The sequence below is a fragment of the Falco cherrug genome, chromosome 4, assembly GCF_023634085.1.
Source record: "Falco cherrug isolate bFalChe1 chromosome 4, bFalChe1.pri, whole genome shotgun sequence".
NCBI classification, from domain to species: domain Eukaryota; kingdom Metazoa; phylum Chordata; class Aves; order Falconiformes; family Falconidae; genus Falco; species Falco cherrug.
Window position 1 is genome coordinate 33,887,801 of NC_073700.1, and position 18,084 is coordinate 33,905,884.

Below are 18,084 nucleotides of genomic sequence, written 5' to 3' on the forward strand. Positions count from 1 at the left end.
CATACAATACTCTGTAAAAGAAAACTGAATTTATATAGTTTGTTATTCCATACAAATGGGTAATTTTGCAACTAACAAAACGATCTACAAATCTAGAAGAAATACAATGTTAATTTAAAAACATTTTCTCACTGTGATTTTCAGCTCATTTATCTAGTGGTGTAAATCAGCACAGCTAAGAGAAATCCATACAACAGTACTGACCTCATCAGTAAAAGATCCTACTCAGTGGGAAAAATCCTGTTTTCATTCAAAGTGGTGTTACAGATTAAATCAACTGGGCTTGAAAGGCTTCTGGTTTAGATTTGCTTTACAGTAATTTGGCTCCACTTACTTCTCAGAAATGTCCTCTGATCTGTATCAGTGTAAGCAAGGCAGCAGAGCAGGGTTCTGGCATTAGTGTTAGCATTCTACTAATATTTCTTGTAGGGGGATGAGCAAATCCAAAAACTTGGATTTACGGGATTTAGAGTTTCTCCTCATCTGAACCACTGAAGCGGCACCATGGAACAGTCTGGTCTCGGTTAAGAATTTTCTCCAGAGAACTTCTACCCTAGCCATTTGTAATGGTATTTCCACAGCATATATTCACTGTATGCCAGTGACTGCAAACATACCGACTCAGTCTGGCCATAACACTCATAGATATCTAATCCTGTCTCATTTTTCTACTCTGCCATCACGCCAGTGTGGTTTGACTTCCCCCCACCCATGCAGTATTGCAGGCTCTTAAGTTTGTAACTTCATATATGTTGGGAAAAAAAACCCTCAAGAAATAAATGTATTAGAATCACTGAAGGAAAGATACGGTTCGAATCTATGGTCCAGCTGCATACAAGGAGAAACGGCAATTTTGCAGGTCCCCATGAGGATCCCAGCTTCTGAAATTATCACTCTCCAACAGTGCACGACACATTCTGTGTGGCATGGGACTAAGGCAAAAAGCTCCAGCCTGGATCTGGTGGAATACCTGGTAGGATCATGCTGCAACATCATGCAATAAACTGAGTGATGCAAAATGTAGACAGAATCTGGGCTTTAAAAAAACAGTTCTGTTTGCTGTGAACTTGCTGAAACTTCTTGTCACGGGCACTCCAAAAGGCAAACACCAAGCAAAAATCAAAGAGACAGTGACACCGTTATTTGGTGGGAACAGGCCATGCCTCAAGATAGTTTACAGTGGAGAGGGAGATTTCATTACTCGTTTTTACAAAGAAAAAATCTGTGGTATTGCATAGATCAATCCATGTCTGTGGGTGGCACAAAAATTGAATTTATGTTTCTGAATTTCCACTCTGCTGACAGCACTGTCTCCCCTCATGCCCTGCCTTAATAACCCACTAATGCAACAACTTCTGCTTTCAATGACCCACTGTTTTTATTCTTACATTTAAAATAGTTGCTGTGCAATACTGCAGTATGCCATGTGAAAAGATGCATGATCCCATAATCCATGGAGAAAATGAGGTGGAATAGTCACATTTTATCCAGCCTCTATTAGACACATCCCATAGTGCATCAGAGGAATTAAAATTCATCCAAAGCTGGGTAATGAGGAGAAAAAAACCATAAATGAAGCATTTAATAGGAAAAAAAAATTACAAATGGGGTTAAGCAGATGTGGACATTGTGAATTAACATAATCCTCTTTCCATTCATTAATAGGCCCGATTCCTTCAGGAATCTCTCAGGAGTGTAACTTTATGTCACCTAGTAGAAGAGATTTACCTTTAGTATCATTTTGCTGCAGATCATAAGCATGGTAAGAGAAAAAAAACTTGTGGAAGTATTTAATCTGATTAAGGGACGGACACAAAATAATCTCTGCTTCCTTCAAATTTCTGTTATTCCATTTACTAAGAAAATAATGCGCTCTGTCCAGAGCCAGCCAGTCTGAGCACAATAGTAACAGGCAGTGAGGTCTGAAGAATCCAGCTGTGAATGCCTAGACCCTGAACCCAGCACCTAATCTCACCTCTGCACCTGACCGCCTAAGAAGTACCACAGGTAAACAAATACTGATCGTTTATGAAAGCATCATAAAAGGCTGAGATAAACATTTTTTCTGAAACATATCCATATGCTCTATCACCCACTGGAAGGTAGTGTAAATACCCAAATTCAAGAGGCAAAGTGTGCTACCTTCTTTTGAGTCCATTTATCCAAAATGTGTGGCAGTCACAAGGCCTTAAAAAAAGCAGAGGAGCGTGGTGCTGGCAGCTCCCCTCTCTCAAGGGGAACCTGACTGGAGAGAACGGAGCTGTGCACAGCACCGGCTCATCGGCCCTGCTGCAGCCGGATTTGACCACAACTTTATTTTGTTTGTTTTCTTCTGGTAGAATCCCATTCAACAAACTTCTTGCTTTCATGGGAGATTTCATTTTCTGAACTCACTAGAAGCACGTGAGATTGTGCTTGAAGATAACTTTAGTTTGGATTTTAGGACTGTAAAGGAATCCAGTGAGAAGCAAGCTGCTGCTGGACTCTGTCACTGCCACAGCTGATGGGAGCTCAGACACTGATGGGGAGTTCTGGTCTGCACCTTAAACCTAACACTAGAAGCTGAATTTGGCAAATTGCCTCTTCTCTAATTGATCTTTTCAATAATGAACTCTTCTCACACAGATATGCTTACATCCATTTAATTTGTAAACTGTTCTTTTGTATTCTTACAGGGGGACTATTAAGATTCAGATCAAGTATAGCACAATAATTAGTTTTACATCAACAATCTGAAAAGCCTTATGAATAACTGAAGCCAAACTCTGCTAATGGCTGCTCTGTTTTTCCTTACATCTTTATTCCAACTGTTTGTATTGTGGGAAAGGAGATGAAGTTGTCGATCACTTATAAAATGCTCCAGCTCAATGAACTGGCTAAAATAACATATGCAAAGTCACAAAAATCACCATCCAGCAAATCTGAAAGACCAAGTTCCAAACACATTCTGGAAATGTATTAAGGATTTCTAGACATAAAACTAAATATTAACTTTCTTACTAATGCAAGCAGAGCAATTCTTTGTGCCAAAATACATACACACTATTATATACACACACACAGAGTATATATGCATACATGCAACACTAAGCATGTACTATGAATTTCTGAAAGTATTAGTTTTCATGACGTATGATAGCATCATATACGAAAGAATTATTTCTCACATACTGAATATAATCTCAATTCTCATTCCATTTACCTCAGAGGGGTTCTTAAAGCAAAAGATGGGGTCTTAGTTTCATGTCTATTTCAGAACAGTCTTCAGTATAAATACAGGTTGCTTATGCAAGTTCATAGTTTATACTATGCATAACATGCCTCAGTTTAAAAACACGCCAAACACTCCCAACCTTGCACTGAGAATTCCGCTCCTGGCTCACTGTTGGAAGAGGCATGCCTTCAAAAGAAGGGGACACTGACACATGGTTCTCATCCTACCACCAAAAACGTGGGGTTTGAATCTTGCTGCAACAAAACTGCCAGCCCCCATCTAACCCAAACCAGAAAAAATGAGGCTGTTTTGCAACTTCATCACGATGTTGCACTATAGAGACCATATGTACCCAAGTCACCATGTCCCTTCCATAGGCTTGGGATGAGAAGCTAAACTCTCAGGAAATCATGCATCAAAATATATTTGATACAGAATACCTTTTCTGATGCAGGTATTACCTTTTCTATTGTCTTTCAGAATAACATCAAATTGAAGCTGGGCCGTAAGAGGGATGGTGAGGAGGTCTCAAAAGGAAAGGCTAGTCTATTGAAAATTTTATTTTTCAGCCAGAATGATACAATCCAATTAAGTTCCAAACTTGTGATTCCTAAAGAAAGCCATGTGCTAGAGAGCTGTATTTTGCTTTCAACTGCTTGTAGCTGCAAGCTTGTGTCTCTGAAATCATTCTGCATGAATCAGAGGAAATGTCTTGGTGATTCTCTGATCCTGGGCAAAGAAGGAGAATTAAACAAACCATCTACCTTGGACAGGAGACAGAAAAGTGTGTTGAATATCAATGATAAGAGGTTGCTGCAGCACAGAGCAGAGCACTTCACCGACTACAGCCACAGCACATGGCATGAATAACCTGGCAGACTGCTCTACTGTGATCCCAGCCCATTCATGCAAAAAGCTGGGTACTAAAGCTCAACAGAAACCCAATTTCTAAGGTCAGCTATGCAAGAGATCACCGTAGGTGACAGTTCTAGAGTTGAAGCCTGGAGCAAATTATTCTAATGAGCCACAGTAGAATTTAGAGTGTCTAGAGTCATGACCCCACTGAAATCAGTGGTAAAACTCATGTCTTCAGTGGTTTAATTTCATTCAGACCTTTCTTTTAAGGCTCTGAACTTTCCCAACTCTGAATTTAGTTGCTTGATTTTTAGGTCCTTAAATTTGGTGAGGGAAGAAAAAAAAAAAATCAACCTCCCAGTCCTCAGACATTACTGGAGTTTAACTGCCCAAACAACAGCTAACTGCAGGGACAAAGATAATTTCCAGGAGCTCTGAATTCCAGTTTGTACACTTGCTTATCATTCCACTTTTTGCAGACTTTTTGTTGTTTTAAAACACCTTTTTTTTGTTGTTGTTGTTTGTTTGAAACCAAGCAGAAAGATGTAGAAGCTGTAGAGCCCCTGGATGGCCCAGGAGTACGTGACTTTTAAAGAAAACTGAACTGGGTATAGAAAAGAGCTCAAGGCAGTGACAAGCGGCATGCCCAAACAAGTGCATTCAAGAAACTAATGATTAGTTTTATAATCATGTAATCTAATGCTCCTAGAAACCTTAGGAATGAAATAGTGAAAAATTTTCTGAAATCTCTGTGAAACGCTAAGGAGCATTACAAAAAATGAAGCTACTGTCAAAAAGAATGAAGTAAACGCATTTATTGACAATTGCTTTCATTTCAGCAGTTGCTAGTACAGAAATTGTTGCACTGACATAAGCAAAGTGTTTACTCTTAAGAAATGAAATATTTTACTTTCTCAGAATTAAAATTCTCCAAATCTCACTTCACAGCTGCTATAGACACAGAACTACAGGCAGTGAGACAGAGCTGTAAGAGACCTTCTTTCCTGCCTGAAGATGCTATTGTTCTCCAGCAATTTCTTCTTATTTAATGAACAGAAGGGGACTCCAAGGCTGGAGATGTTTCTATCAAATAATGAAAATTCATGCCAGAAAATGAAATCTTTTTTGAGTACACAAAATTAAAAAAAACCCTGAGGATGAACAGCTAAGAACTGATACAGCCTTAAAGTTTGGCCCACTATTCCATGTGCAACTGTAAGAAGTAAGTGTGTGTACACTCCAGTACATGCTGCTTCATAAAGCTAAGAGTGAAATGTTAAACAGGTGTGACCATCCAAACCAGGTCAAGGGAGTTTTTTCTGGTTTCACCTTTAAGTGGCTGCAGAAATAGACTGGTCCTATAGCAAGTGTCTACTATGGCAAAGAACCACGGTCTGTTCTACAAATGGGGTCACCTGCCCAACAGCATACTTCATTTTAAAGACCACCAGAAGTGGTACAGGAGTTCTGTCTATTGTGTGTGAAGATCAGAACAGGGGGTGAGCAACAAAGCTACTTTGTACAACAGAATATTTGTGGATAAAGCATGGGAGAAGCTGGCACTGCCTGTCATCAACACATATGTCAAACAAGAAAGGTTTATGGAGGTCATATGGTGGTATCAATAAAGAGAAGTCTTTCCATCTTCAGTTGATTATAGGAGGGCTGTGCTGAGTTTAAACATGCTGCATTTAAGGACATAGCATTTGAACCACTCAAATCCATGCATGCCTTTTCTCCAGCTTGGAGCTTAGAAAATCAACATCAGCAGTATCTCCTCACTGATCTTGGATACCATCTAAAAAAGATGGGTCACCAGCCAAATTCTGGTGAACCTGTGGGCATTCAGACTAGAATGGAGTGTATATTTTGTTCCCTTTCCCAGCAGGGCTTCAGTAACTGCAACTATGGTACTGACATTAGATGCTTTGCAAGCAGGTACAAACATCACATCTTGGTGTTACCTATAGTTTTTGATGCACAGGCATTTAACAAAAACAGATCAGAAGGAGGGCAGTTATATAGAGAAATTTATATGGTGTTAATGGAGTGAAAGAAGTTCTGTTAAATTCCAAACAGTATTACATCCGTCCCCACTCTTTGTTTCTTAATTCGTGCCTCTTGATCTTCCCAGTGTTTGTCTTTGGCAGCTCTTGGACAAATTCCACCTAAATAAAGACAGAAAACAATGTAGCATGTTCTACAGAGTTGGTTTTCGAAAACTGCCTCTCAATATAGGTGGAAAACTAAGGACTGCTATCAGTAAGGACTGCTTGTCTACTGGATCCCATCCAAGCCAAATGAAGCCAGCAGATTGTGCCACTTGCGAAACAATTTCTCTGGCTATCTGTGTAGCTGCCTGTCAGCTAACCAAACTGAGCTGTGTAACATGACAGCTGTAACAGAAGGATGAATACCTAAATGGTATCAGAGGTCAGAGATGAATGACAAAAAGAAGAAAAAAGGGATGTTATTGGCATAAAGTCTTCAATGGTTCTTAGTCCCTACAAGTTCTACACAAGTGAACTGAGGCACGCTAGTAGCTCTTTTCCCGTAGTGCCAGGATTACTGAGAAACCTGAAGTGTATCACAGAATGGTTTGGGTTGGAAGGGATATTAAAGATCATCTAGTTGCAACCCTCCCCCACCAAGGGTAGGGACATCTTCCACTAGACCAAGTTGCTCAAAGCCACATCCAACCTGGCCTTGAGGACTTGCAGGAATGGGGCATCCACAGCTTTTCTGGGCAACCCATCCCAGAGCCTCGCCACTCTCACAGTGAAGAATTTCTTCATTATATCTAATCTAAATCGACCCTCCTTCAGTTTAAAGCCATTTCCCCTTCTCCTATCGCTACATGTCCTTGTAAAAAGTCCCTCTCCAGCTTTCCTGGCACTAGAAAGCTTCTGTAAGGTCCCCTTCAGGCACTGGAAGGCTGCTGTAAGGTCTCCCCAGAGCCTTCTCTTCTCCAGGCTGAACAATCCTCCTGGGCTTTCCTCTTATTTATCAACTGTGAGGACCAGTAGATAAAAACTTATTCAAATTCAGCCAGGTACTACCCTAAGTCACCAGAGAGTGCTTGGCTGAAGATTAAATAAAAAGTGGAGAATTATGATTGTGAGCCTGACTTAGAACATGCAGATCTACCTAGGATAGCCTACAGAGCCCAGAAATTTTTGAGAGGTTTAAACACTTTACTCAAATGCATGATAAACAATGCAAGCTAATGTTATGTAGGAAAGATTTTCTGAAGCCAGTGCTCTAGCTGAATCTTTATGTCTGTCTTTCAGGTGAATCATCAAAATCCAAATAATAATTCTACTGAGATTTATGGAAGGATGCCCTGGTTTAAAGCTTTTCCTCGGAAGCTTTTACCTTTCTAGGGTATTTATACGGAGCAGTAGTTTTCTTGACGTGCTCCTGTAAGTCACATGCTAAGCTCTCCAGGTCACTGGATGAAAAGGTTGGGGACAGGACCACAAATGCTTTCACAACCTGTAAGGTAATATCAACAAAAGTGACCTGACACCATCCATTTTTAAGAGCTAATATACAGGTTACCAGTGAGCAGTACTGCTCACAGTCCAGTCATGACGTGCAAAAGGGAGGAACAGAGAAACCAACACAATGCCCAGCTTCTGCACATGCATGTACAGAAAAGAAAGTTGAAAGCACAGTTCTCCTGTCCTCACTGCAAAGCAAGAGCACGTGCTCTGTCCTCTCAGTGGGTGTCAAGAATTAGGAGTAATAAGGTGTCTCTGTAGAGTTCTCCCTGAAGCTGAGGGACATGTGGTTTCCCTCTCAAGCTCACACTGAGGACAGTAGGTCCATATCATCCCAGCACAGGACTGTGCTTTCTCCATAGGTGTAGCCCAAGTCTAATTCTAAGGCAGTTATAGTATAACTTCAGCTATACCAAGACAGCCAGAAAAGACAATTCCATTGTCTAGGCAAGTGCTTAACAACAAAGGGAAAGTAAATATCATTGTAATGTTCTCCACAGAGACAACCTTCTTGGGATGAAAAGAAACTAAGAAGAGCAAAGTCATGTAAATGGGAAGAGATTTTGCCCATCACTCCAAGTAGGATTATCCATGATGACATGACTGCCTTACAGCTGTACATTATTCATAAAGTAGGAACTGCTTTATATAGTTACACATTTAAACAAACATATTGCTTCCCCTAGCACTGTTCAGCATCATTACCTCTCCTCGGAGGGGATCTGGGCTGCTGACAACAGCTGTTTCTGCTACTGCTGGGTGCTCTATCAGGGCACTCTCTACTTCAAATGGCCCAATGCGATATCTAGGTAAGGAAAAAAAAATACAGAATTTGGTTTTATGAGCTGGAAAACGAGTACCAGATATTTTTTAATTGTCATATTGCAGAAGAAATCCCAGAAAACAAACCAAACCAACAACCAACTACAGAAACTTCAGGCAGATTGGGAAAGTTGGCTGTGTTAGAACACGGGAGCATTTCATTGTGGTCACATGGTAAAGAATTGCTGGGGCTGTGGATACTTCTCTACCTCTCCCCTTTCCTTGTGGCTTCCTAACTAGAGCTCCATCCCATCCTGATAGCTGGGGTCTGCACTACCAGCTGATGCCACATTATGGTATCCCACCATAAAACACTAAATTGTTTCATTTCAATATGTTAAAAATAAAATGTTTCAAATGCTCTTTGAGTCCGATAGAGAGAGCCTTAAATTTTAGTCAAAACCCAAAGTAGATTAAAATCCCTCCTCTGTCAATGTAAGTCTTTACTCTTTGTCCAACCAGATGAGATGTTGCAGGGGAAGCAGATACAGAGATGCCACTGACATCACCAAGATGATACTGCAGGTCTATGAAAGGCTAACAATAAAAGCAAGTATTCCTAAGTCAAGAGGTCAACACATTCATCACAGCACTATTATGTTAGAAGCTCACCAGGAACACATGTAAGATTATACAATGGCAGCTTTAGAAAGGAAGTGTGCAAACTGACCCTGAAGAAATGATGATGTCATCGTCTCTTCCAATATACTGAAAATATCCATCTTCATCCACAGTCCCTCTGTCTCCAGTGACGTAAAAATCCCCACGTTCAGTTTCTGCAGTTTTCTTAGGGTTATCCTCAAAGTGGTTTACAAACAGTAGTTTAGATTTTGAGCATGCTACAGTGCACATAATGTTAAATGCACTGGAACTTAATTTTTTAGTCAAGGATGTTCAAGAATTGTACCAATATTGCTATAAAATACAATAAAAAAGGTTTAGAAAAACATTTTTAATCTTTAAAAAGATTTTTAACTCAGTCTTGAGCAAACTCTTCTCTTCCCTTTTCTAACATCTCATTAATCCAAACAAACAAATTCCTCTAATAATAAACTGGTGAAAAATATTCAGCTTTTTGAACCACTATGAAATTGGAGACATTTTGGGGATATTAGTGGTGGTGAGGAATAAAATAAAGTGCTTACTACATATCCAGCGAAGAAACCAAGTGGTCTTACAGGTTTGCTTCTGACAGCAATTTCCCCCTGTTGGCCTGGAGGCAGAATATTAGCATTTTTATCTATGATCTAGAATGGAAAACAAGACATATTTTAGTCCAATGGGGGCAGAGGATGGACCAAACCCAACCAACCAACAAACCAACAAAACAATCTAAAGAGCAGCCAACAAACCTGAACATCATAAAGGGGAACTGCCTTCCCCATTGATCCAGGTTTAATCTTCATTCCTTTAGAAACACAGCAGATTATTCCCTGTAAAAATCAAAACAAAGTTTTGCAATCGAAAACTGCTACATTCACATTTAATTCATTAAATGTATTTTCTAGAATAATATTGAAGTAAGGAATTAAAATTAATAGGATTCTATATGTCAGTGCTGTGTGGTACAGATAAGCAAACTCAAGAAACTCCCTGAAAGAATCCTGTCCCATTATTTGCAAAGAATTCATGCCCTCTGCTAACCAGTTGTCTTCCATAGATTCAAACTCTGCCCTCTTGCCTGTCACTGTCACTTGGAATTTGCTAAAGGACATTTATGGAAATATTAGATCACATCTCCACCCAACAATCCACGTTTCTGGCAGGTTCTGTGAGAAGAGCCATGTAGGGGTGTTCTTTCAGAGGTTTTCAAGGAAAGGAGATTATCAAAACATTCACAAGAACATGAAGGAAGAAACAGGCTGTGTTCTTTCAAAACAAACCTTAAAACATCATAAAGCAAAAAGGAATTATGAAGATTTCATAGAATATTGACCCCACAGATATACCGTTTCAGTCTGGCCATATATTTCATGGATGTCCAGCCCAGTCTTGCTTTTCCACTGCTCCATGACTTCTGGGTTGAGTGGCTCTCCTCCACTCATGCAGTGCTTCAGGTTCATGAACTTGTAGCTTCGCAGGAGTTAAAAAACAAGGAAGGCAGTACTTCAATCTACTGGGCAAGACAAGTGGCATCCAACTATAAACAAGTAATACTGGAGAGCTGTTTACTAGGAGAGTTACTGCCATGAAGTGAAGAAATCTGAGGATTCCTGATCCTTTGGCTCCTGACACAGCAAGGATATCAGTCTGTGCTCAACACTATACAAATGAGTAGTAGTAGTCAGTCAAACACACACAAAAAATAAAGTAAAATTTTTGCTGAAGTCAGCTGAGATTTAAGGACATGCCTGTAACTAACCACACAGCAATGTGCTGAGCCAGGGCCCTAACTGCTGACCCTCTGCAACAGCCCAAGTGAGAAAATGCAAGAGGAGAGGAAGGAACAGTGGCTGGCAGTGAGAACTGGAGCAGGGGATGCTGTACAACTACCACAAGTCACTCCCTCACATTTATGTTGACACTGACTTCCTAGGATGACATTCCTTCTCAAAGCATGGATAATTAATGTGGTAATTGAAAATTATGATAAAGAATTTAACAGGTAGTCACTCATCCCCTCAGGGATTTGCTCACGAAGTTCAGTAGTGAAAGTCTCAAATTTCTGAGGGAAAGCATCAAGTTTCTCCATGTTTGATCATAAAACTCAGCAAAACTCACAATTTTTGTATGACATCTTTTCACAAAGGATATTCTAAACTAAATTTCTACCCTATTTTGGGTCAAGCAGCTAGATCTGGGAGCTCACTGAAGTTTAGTTAGGGTAAATTAAATATTAGTAAATAATTTCTTTACATACTTGGAAAGATCACTTTGCACCAGCATGCGGAACAATGTTGGAGCACCAACCAGCACGTCAATGGGGAATCTGCAGAGAGTCTGGCGAGTTAAACAACAAGATGGACATATGAAAAAGCACCATGCTCTCTGCTGCGAAGAAACCTTCCTACAGCTGGTGTAATACACAGAGATTCACAGTATATTTGATCGGACAAAATCTCACGCTAACACGTTTACATGACACCCAGACGGCACCGTTTGGAGCACGGCCAGAATAAGGCTGTCTCTATCTGCATTACAGTGAGGTTTTCGCTTTCATCTTGGCCAGTGTGGGCAGAGCAATGCTGCAGTTTCAGTCTGCATTAATAACAGCTGATATTACTTCCACAGTCACCAGAACAAAAGGCAAGCAATTAGGGCTGCTTTTGGATGATTTGCATTCACGTGCTCTTCAGCTATGAGCAAAATGTATGAATGAACCGCAGGTTTGGCCCTTTCTGTGTACATTACAGATGCAAATAGGGGCTTTACACAATGGATACAGCATCTCAAACACAACTATGGACACAACCCTCATAAAACTTAATAGATGGTGTTAAGAATTTTCTTTTTGCACTCTTCCTTCAGATTAACACATCTCCATGAGTTTTTACTTACATTTAGGATGGTTGCTGATTCAATCCGTGGTAGCTTATGTATAAAGATGCATGATCCAAAAACCCAGGGATCAAAAACAGATGTCAGTGAAGCTAGTACCCAACCTGTGTCTGCTGTGCTCCATATCATGTCTGAGGGAGTCAAATCCAACCAGTACCTGATAAAGCAGAAAAAAAAATATTACTGATAAGATAATGAACAATTTTTGATTAAAAAAAAAGCCCAAACCTCAAACAGAAACCAAAAAAAACAAGCCCAAGATCTTCTGACAAGATGCACTGGGCATTCTGAGAAAGTTTATTTTTTGAGCTAGCTCTAGGACAAAAGGGCATCTAACTATACATTTGCATTAAAAAAATATATATATATACACACCCATACATTATGATGTCAGTCATAACACAGGACCAAGTAAGGGGAAGAGAGCAGTCTGAATTTCAGTGAAGTGACTTTCCACTAGGTAGGAAGACAGGGCTGTAGCAGCAGCATTCATGGGTGCTGTGTTGGACACCAGGTATTTCAGTTCTAAGGCTGCTGAGGGACCAGGGTGATCTGTGCAACCAACATAAACTCAGCCTCTGCTCATCTACACATGTCACAAAGCTTTTGCAGCTCAAGCAGCATGGTATCTCTTAGTTCTTTGTTCTAAAGTATTCCCAGCTGATAGCTATCCTTTCAACAACTCTAAAGAAAGGGTAAGAGGTATTCATTGAAAAATGGTAACACTGGGGGTAATCCTACTCCCCTAGAAATCTGCTGGAGTTTCTAGTCCGATTTCAGAGGAAGAAGCATTGGGGCCATACATTGGTATTTCTTATCCAGTAATTTTTCATCAGTTCTACTACGCAGCTTCAATTATCCCATGTTCAACCAGGCTCAAACCTTTCATACCTTTCACTTAAAAGGGGTCTGAAACCAAGACTACCCTGGGAATGTTCAGTCATCTTTGGAGAACCTGTGGTTCCACTGGTAAAGTAGAAACTCACTGAGTCTTGAATCCTTGTTTTGACGCAGGAATGGTCAGCAGATTGGTGTCTTTAAAACAGAGAACGTAATCATGAGTGGTTGCTTTACACAGGCTTCACAATGTGATGAAGTATGGCATAATGCAGAACTCCCACCCAAAAGCTCCACAGAAGGTTTTCACCAGATTAGACTGAAATCATGTGGAGTTACACTTCCTCAAAGACAGACCCCCCCCTTAAGAAGAACGGGATAGAAACTTCCCAGAACAAGATCACCGTTAGTATGCAACTCTGATATGGATCAGCAATCAAGTAGTCACTATTACCACCTTAATGTTGGCATTTGATGAGTATTTGTAGTTGATGGATAGTTGTAAATGAGCACTTGTGGAGAATAGGTTTGCTTTCTGCATCATGACTGCGGTGTCACTAACATACTCACTTGTACAGGTGAGTGAAGTTCAGCCACCCCTCCCTTCTGCCTTTGGACACCATTAGCTTGGTTTTCAGAGACTGACACTGAGATGCCACTGAGTCCACAGCCGGAGCCAGTGTGTCATCAGTAATGATGCACTTGGCCTTTGATGCCTGGAGTCGATATAACATGTCTTTGGCTGATAATTGGGATGTTCCTGGAATAAAAACAATTCCTGGAAGAGCAATAAAGTCAGTATGGGATGTCATTTTTTATATCTGATTCTTTTCTAAGAACCTAAACTATTAACTATTCTCAAACTGACCTCTGAGATGAATTTGCTCTGACATTCCCAAGCCAAATAGTTATAGTGGAGTAATGCAGCTGCTTGTGCTCTCCTGTAAGGAATGAAATGTGGAACTGTCTTGTGACTTCCATGACTCTTCCCTGCCTTCTGTCATCTCCACGCCTGCTGCACAGGCCACCTGTCCTATGGCACCTACTGCGTATTCATTGATTGCCTGCATAGTTGGTAGCTCGGCCACTCACTAGATTATTACATTGCTTTTCCTTTATAAACTTTATAAGCTATATAAAGTCTTGATCCTCTCAACCAATTTGCGTTAGCCAGTTTTACCAGTCTCAGGTATGCTCACTGACCTGCTCGCATGCAAGCCACAACCACCAGCCACCATTCTGGGATGCGTGGCAGGATCACAAGAATTCTGTCCCCCTTCTGCAGTCCACATACTTTAGTCAGCCCATTGGCCACTTTCCGAGACAGGAACCCCAGCTCCTCAAAGCTCCACTTCACTTCTTCTCCTTCTCCATTTACCCACCACAAGGCAGGGTTTGATGGTCTCTTTCCAGCCTACAAAACACAGAGATTTAAAACCAAAACACAAATTTTATTCTGGAAGACCATGAAATTATAATGCACAAATATCTGCAGATTATGGAAAATCTGAGTATTTCACAACTGGCATATACATACAAGCAATTATTTTTTCCTTGTCCTTAATGAATCAAGATTTGCTATGGCAAGCTCAGATATTCCCAACAAATTCTCCTTTTCTGAACCTGAAATGTTTACTAGCCCAACTGTCTCCAGACTCAAATCCTACTGTGGATCCTATTTCAGTGTTTAAGCCTTATGCTGAGCATTAATGCTCCTACAAAATAATGGATGACATGAAATACTTCACATAATACTCCAGATATTCTGCAAGGAGTTGTGGAATACTGTTAAACAGAAGCAGCACAGGCAGAGGACAAAATCAAACAACAGGAGGACAGGGAGTCCCAGGACTCCTTCTAGTCTGACAGCTCAGGAAGAGGGGAGTTCAGTGGTCTCTGACTACAGGGCATCTGGACAAATGCAGAATGCACTTTGGAGGCAGGCAATTAAACATTGGTGGGAGGATTTCCCTTCGCATGCAATGTTACTGTTCTGTTACCTCTATTTTTATGATATGACTATCTAATATAGCATGCAGAAGGAATAAGCGCAGCCATTCTGAGGTTAAATCAAAGTCCAAAGGGATTCACCATTGCTTTTTCTGCCTACACAGGGAGCACCAAGGGTCAGAGACACTTTTAAAATCAAGCAAGAAAGAATGAGATTTTGTATAATTTCCTAATGCAAATTAGTTTTGGCAACTGATTTTTTTTGATAAAGAAAAACCCCCAACTTATTTCAATGACATTTCAAATCAAAGTATCTCATCTGCACAACAAAATCTTCTACCTTTTCAATCTCAGACCATTTGTCCAGCACATCACTTGCAAAGTTAAAGTACTTTGGTATCTCCTGTTCACCCCGCCTGACAGACTTGTACTGTGAATATACATCAGAGGCAAGCAGCCTGGGGTGTCCATGGAAAGTCCTATGAGGAGGCTTCAGGGTCCACAAGGATTTTAGAGTCTGTAATTTAAACAGCTTCATGGCAGAAGACGATGTACGTAGATGCTGTAGACTATATAAGAAAATCAGAACTCTTGCTATGAATCCTGCAACAAACAAACAAAAAAATAACCTTGAGATTATCCAAAGACAATTCAGTTATGAATTAATGAGAATTAATGACTGAAGTCACAGCCAAAGTGATGCTTTTAACAGTTCAATTAAACGTGAAATTCTCCATCCTGCTTGCTTTCATTTTTTTTATACCACCAGCTTTTTAAGGACCTAATGTGTTGTACTGAACCGGTATCTTGTGTGTAGCTCAGCTGATCCTTACAGATTCCCTATGTGTTCTTTGGGGCTGCTAATCGCTCACAACTCTCCTTAGACAAACATAACATCAGATGTTACTGTTTGCATTATAAGGAGGTTACTGGTTCTTACAGCGAAGCATTCAGTAGCTGATTCTCTATTCTTTCACATGGAGCTGAAGGATGTTTCCAGACTACTTCCATCAATATTCTCACTGGTTTAGCTTGAACAGTTCCTGACTGATATACCCATTCACCACATAGATCCCAAGAATCTTCACTTCAGTAATCAATTATATAGGTCCCCAAATTTGATTTAGACACTTCTACATTTGCTCGCTGTAAATGCCCTCTTACATCCGTAGTTATCACAATGATCCTAAAAGCTCTCCAGTCCCATTCCTTCCTTCCTTCCCATTGCTTCTCTTTTTATATTACTATTATTTTTGTTGTTATTATTTTCATCAGTCTAGAAGATTGCTTCAGAACTGTGCTCAACTCTAAAAAATTTAATGCTTGTTTGGAGGCTTCTCGTAAGTGCACAGGGAGATTATCAAACATGGGAAAAAAAATCCCTGGCCTGTGTCTGGAAGAGCCTGCAGTCAGAGCAGGAGCCAGCGGAGTCCTGGATACCTATGATAATTCCAAAACCTGCGTCCCTCTACTGATTTTGCTTTTTCAACTACTAAACACAAGTTACTAAACTCAATACAAGCTTAGGTGAGTGACTGTTGAAATACAGGTAAATTTTCTTTTCTATTCTTACAAAGGATGAAGCTATCCACAAACTAGGAGCAAAATTATAGGTAAACTCTTGATTAAATTCTTTTCCATGTGGAACTTCTGTGGCTTGAGCAAAGCTGCAAAGTTTTGCCCTTTGTCCCAGGTTTTTAAGTTTGTTTTGCATTCATTTACCACTTGTCCCACATCTTCAACCGTAACCACTTATCCTTACACCTCTGAGGCATGGATCTCACTTTTGGTCAAATTGTATTGCCCAAGAAAAAGTAACTTATTTAACAGTGGAAGTATTTCCTTATTCCTTAGCAGGAGCTTTTACAGTAATATTTAATCTGCCTATCAGGTGAATGAACTCAAATTCCTAGAACTTACACAACTTAAATCTTTTCACTGATATCTGACAGCATAAAAAATCTGGATGCAGATTTTTCCCCCCCAGAACACATATTCTGTCAAAACAAACTAATTCACGGTGTTCTCCATGCTACATGGAGAATATGGTAGAGAAATACTGACCAGCTGTAAATAATCCTATAGGATATGATTTGCTCCTGAGAAAGAATCATAGGACACGGATATAAAATTAGGTATTATTATGTCCCTAAATGCCACCCACTTCAGAAGCAGAACTACAGAGCAGAAACTTACTCAGATGGTACTTACATTTTAAATCAAAACCTCTATTAACAGGGCCTGGTGGAAAAAATTAATCTGAAAAGGTTTTACTTGTTAAAAATAGTCTTTTAAATATTCCCTAAATACGTCCATAGAAAATGGATGTTAATAAAGGGTTTTAATGTCATATTATGGGATATACATTAATTTTTATTGCTTTTTCTTATTTAAGGAAATGATTGCCAGATTGCCAGGTTTTCATTAAATGTAACCTTTCTTTGAGGCTGTGACCACTGTTAATGCCAAACCCCATGGATCCACTTTCATTCCTTTAACAGAAAAGCCTCATCATTTAGATTATTCTTTTTAATAAACATAGCAAGATATTTCTTATTTCTTAGTCTGCTCTAATTCTATGATGTAGCTATAATCTACAGATTTCAGAGCACTGCAATGACAAAATCTATACAATAGCCCTTAAAGAAAGGAGGAGAGAAAGAATGTTAAGGAACAGTATTCAGGATTGGAAATGGTATTCAAGACTGGCAAGATGAAAAATGTTTTAAATCCAGGATTCCCTAGTAGTCTATAAAAAAAGTCTGCAAAGTTTTGCTTGAGAGCTTTCAACAGTTTTTAGCACTTCTTCATCCACAAACTCAGAGGTGAAAATGAAGTAAGGAAATTGAGGAAAAGTCCCAGTAATGGCAAAGTCCTCTAAACTGCTGCAAGAATCAGAAATTATTTTCCTGATTTGAGTAACATCTGCTTCTTTTCAATGATCAGCAACACTAGGAATTCAGACAAATAATGTTTTCCTGACCTGTTTGCTCTGGACAGCATAGATTGAGAGCTGACTAGGGTAGATCCTCTTCGTTTGGTTCATTCGGCTTTCAGGACATGCATTTCCCAAATGAGGCACTGTAAAGCTTAGCCTTTATCTGCAGATGTGAAACCTGGATGCTCTGTCAGGAAGGATTTGGAATGAAACCCCTTCTGCTTTATCATTTGCTTCTCTCAAAACAAGGAGAACAGAACATAGCACAAAACAGACCAGGCAGCACAATTCTTTTTGTGAAGTAACCTTTTTCTTGTAATCATTTACACTGTTGTTAATTGCGCATAATTTGCACCTTAACCTAAAGCACTTTGTATCTTCTCTTTTCCCCCACTTGAACTATACAAGTAGATCACAAATTCATCAAGATGAAGAGAAGTAGTTAAAGAGTATGTCTTTCCCTCCAG

At 39.8% G+C, this 18,084-nt stretch overlaps 1 protein-coding gene across 3 annotated transcripts; it reads right to left on the reverse strand.

Annotated features, from left to right (window-relative positions):
- Window positions 1-4,869: 4,869 nt before the first annotated feature.
- On the reverse strand, window positions 4,870-18,052 carry LOC102052611 (acyl-coenzyme A synthetase ACSM4, mitochondrial-like). Of its 3 annotated transcripts, XM_005442487.3 has the most exons (14): window positions 17,663-18,052; window positions 15,020-15,282; window positions 13,933-14,143; window positions 13,300-13,507; window positions 12,784-12,927; window positions 11,893-12,049; window positions 11,255-11,334; window positions 10,344-10,467; window positions 9,747-9,827; window positions 9,540-9,641; window positions 9,065-9,192; window positions 8,278-8,377; window positions 7,445-7,564; window positions 4,870-6,237 (listed from the first exon to the last, which is right to left on the reverse strand). In XM_005442487.3, exons 2-14 carry the CDS (start codon window positions 15,215-15,217, stop codon window positions 6,151-6,153), a joined length of 1,740 nt encoding a protein of 579 aa, XP_005442544.1. In that variant the 5' UTR covers window positions 15,218-15,282; window positions 17,663-18,052; the 3' UTR covers window positions 4,870-6,150. The 3 variants fall into 3 exon arrangements, with proteins under 3 accessions (XP_005442544.1, XP_055564530.1, XP_055564532.1); XM_055708555.1 differs by having other exon boundaries at window positions 13,300-13,489; window positions 15,020-18,052; XM_055708557.1 differs by lacking the exons at window positions 4,870-6,237; window positions 7,445-7,564; window positions 8,278-8,377 and having other exon boundaries at window positions 9,082-9,192; window positions 9,540-9,607; window positions 15,020-18,052.
- Window positions 18,053-18,084: the final 32 nt, after the last annotated feature.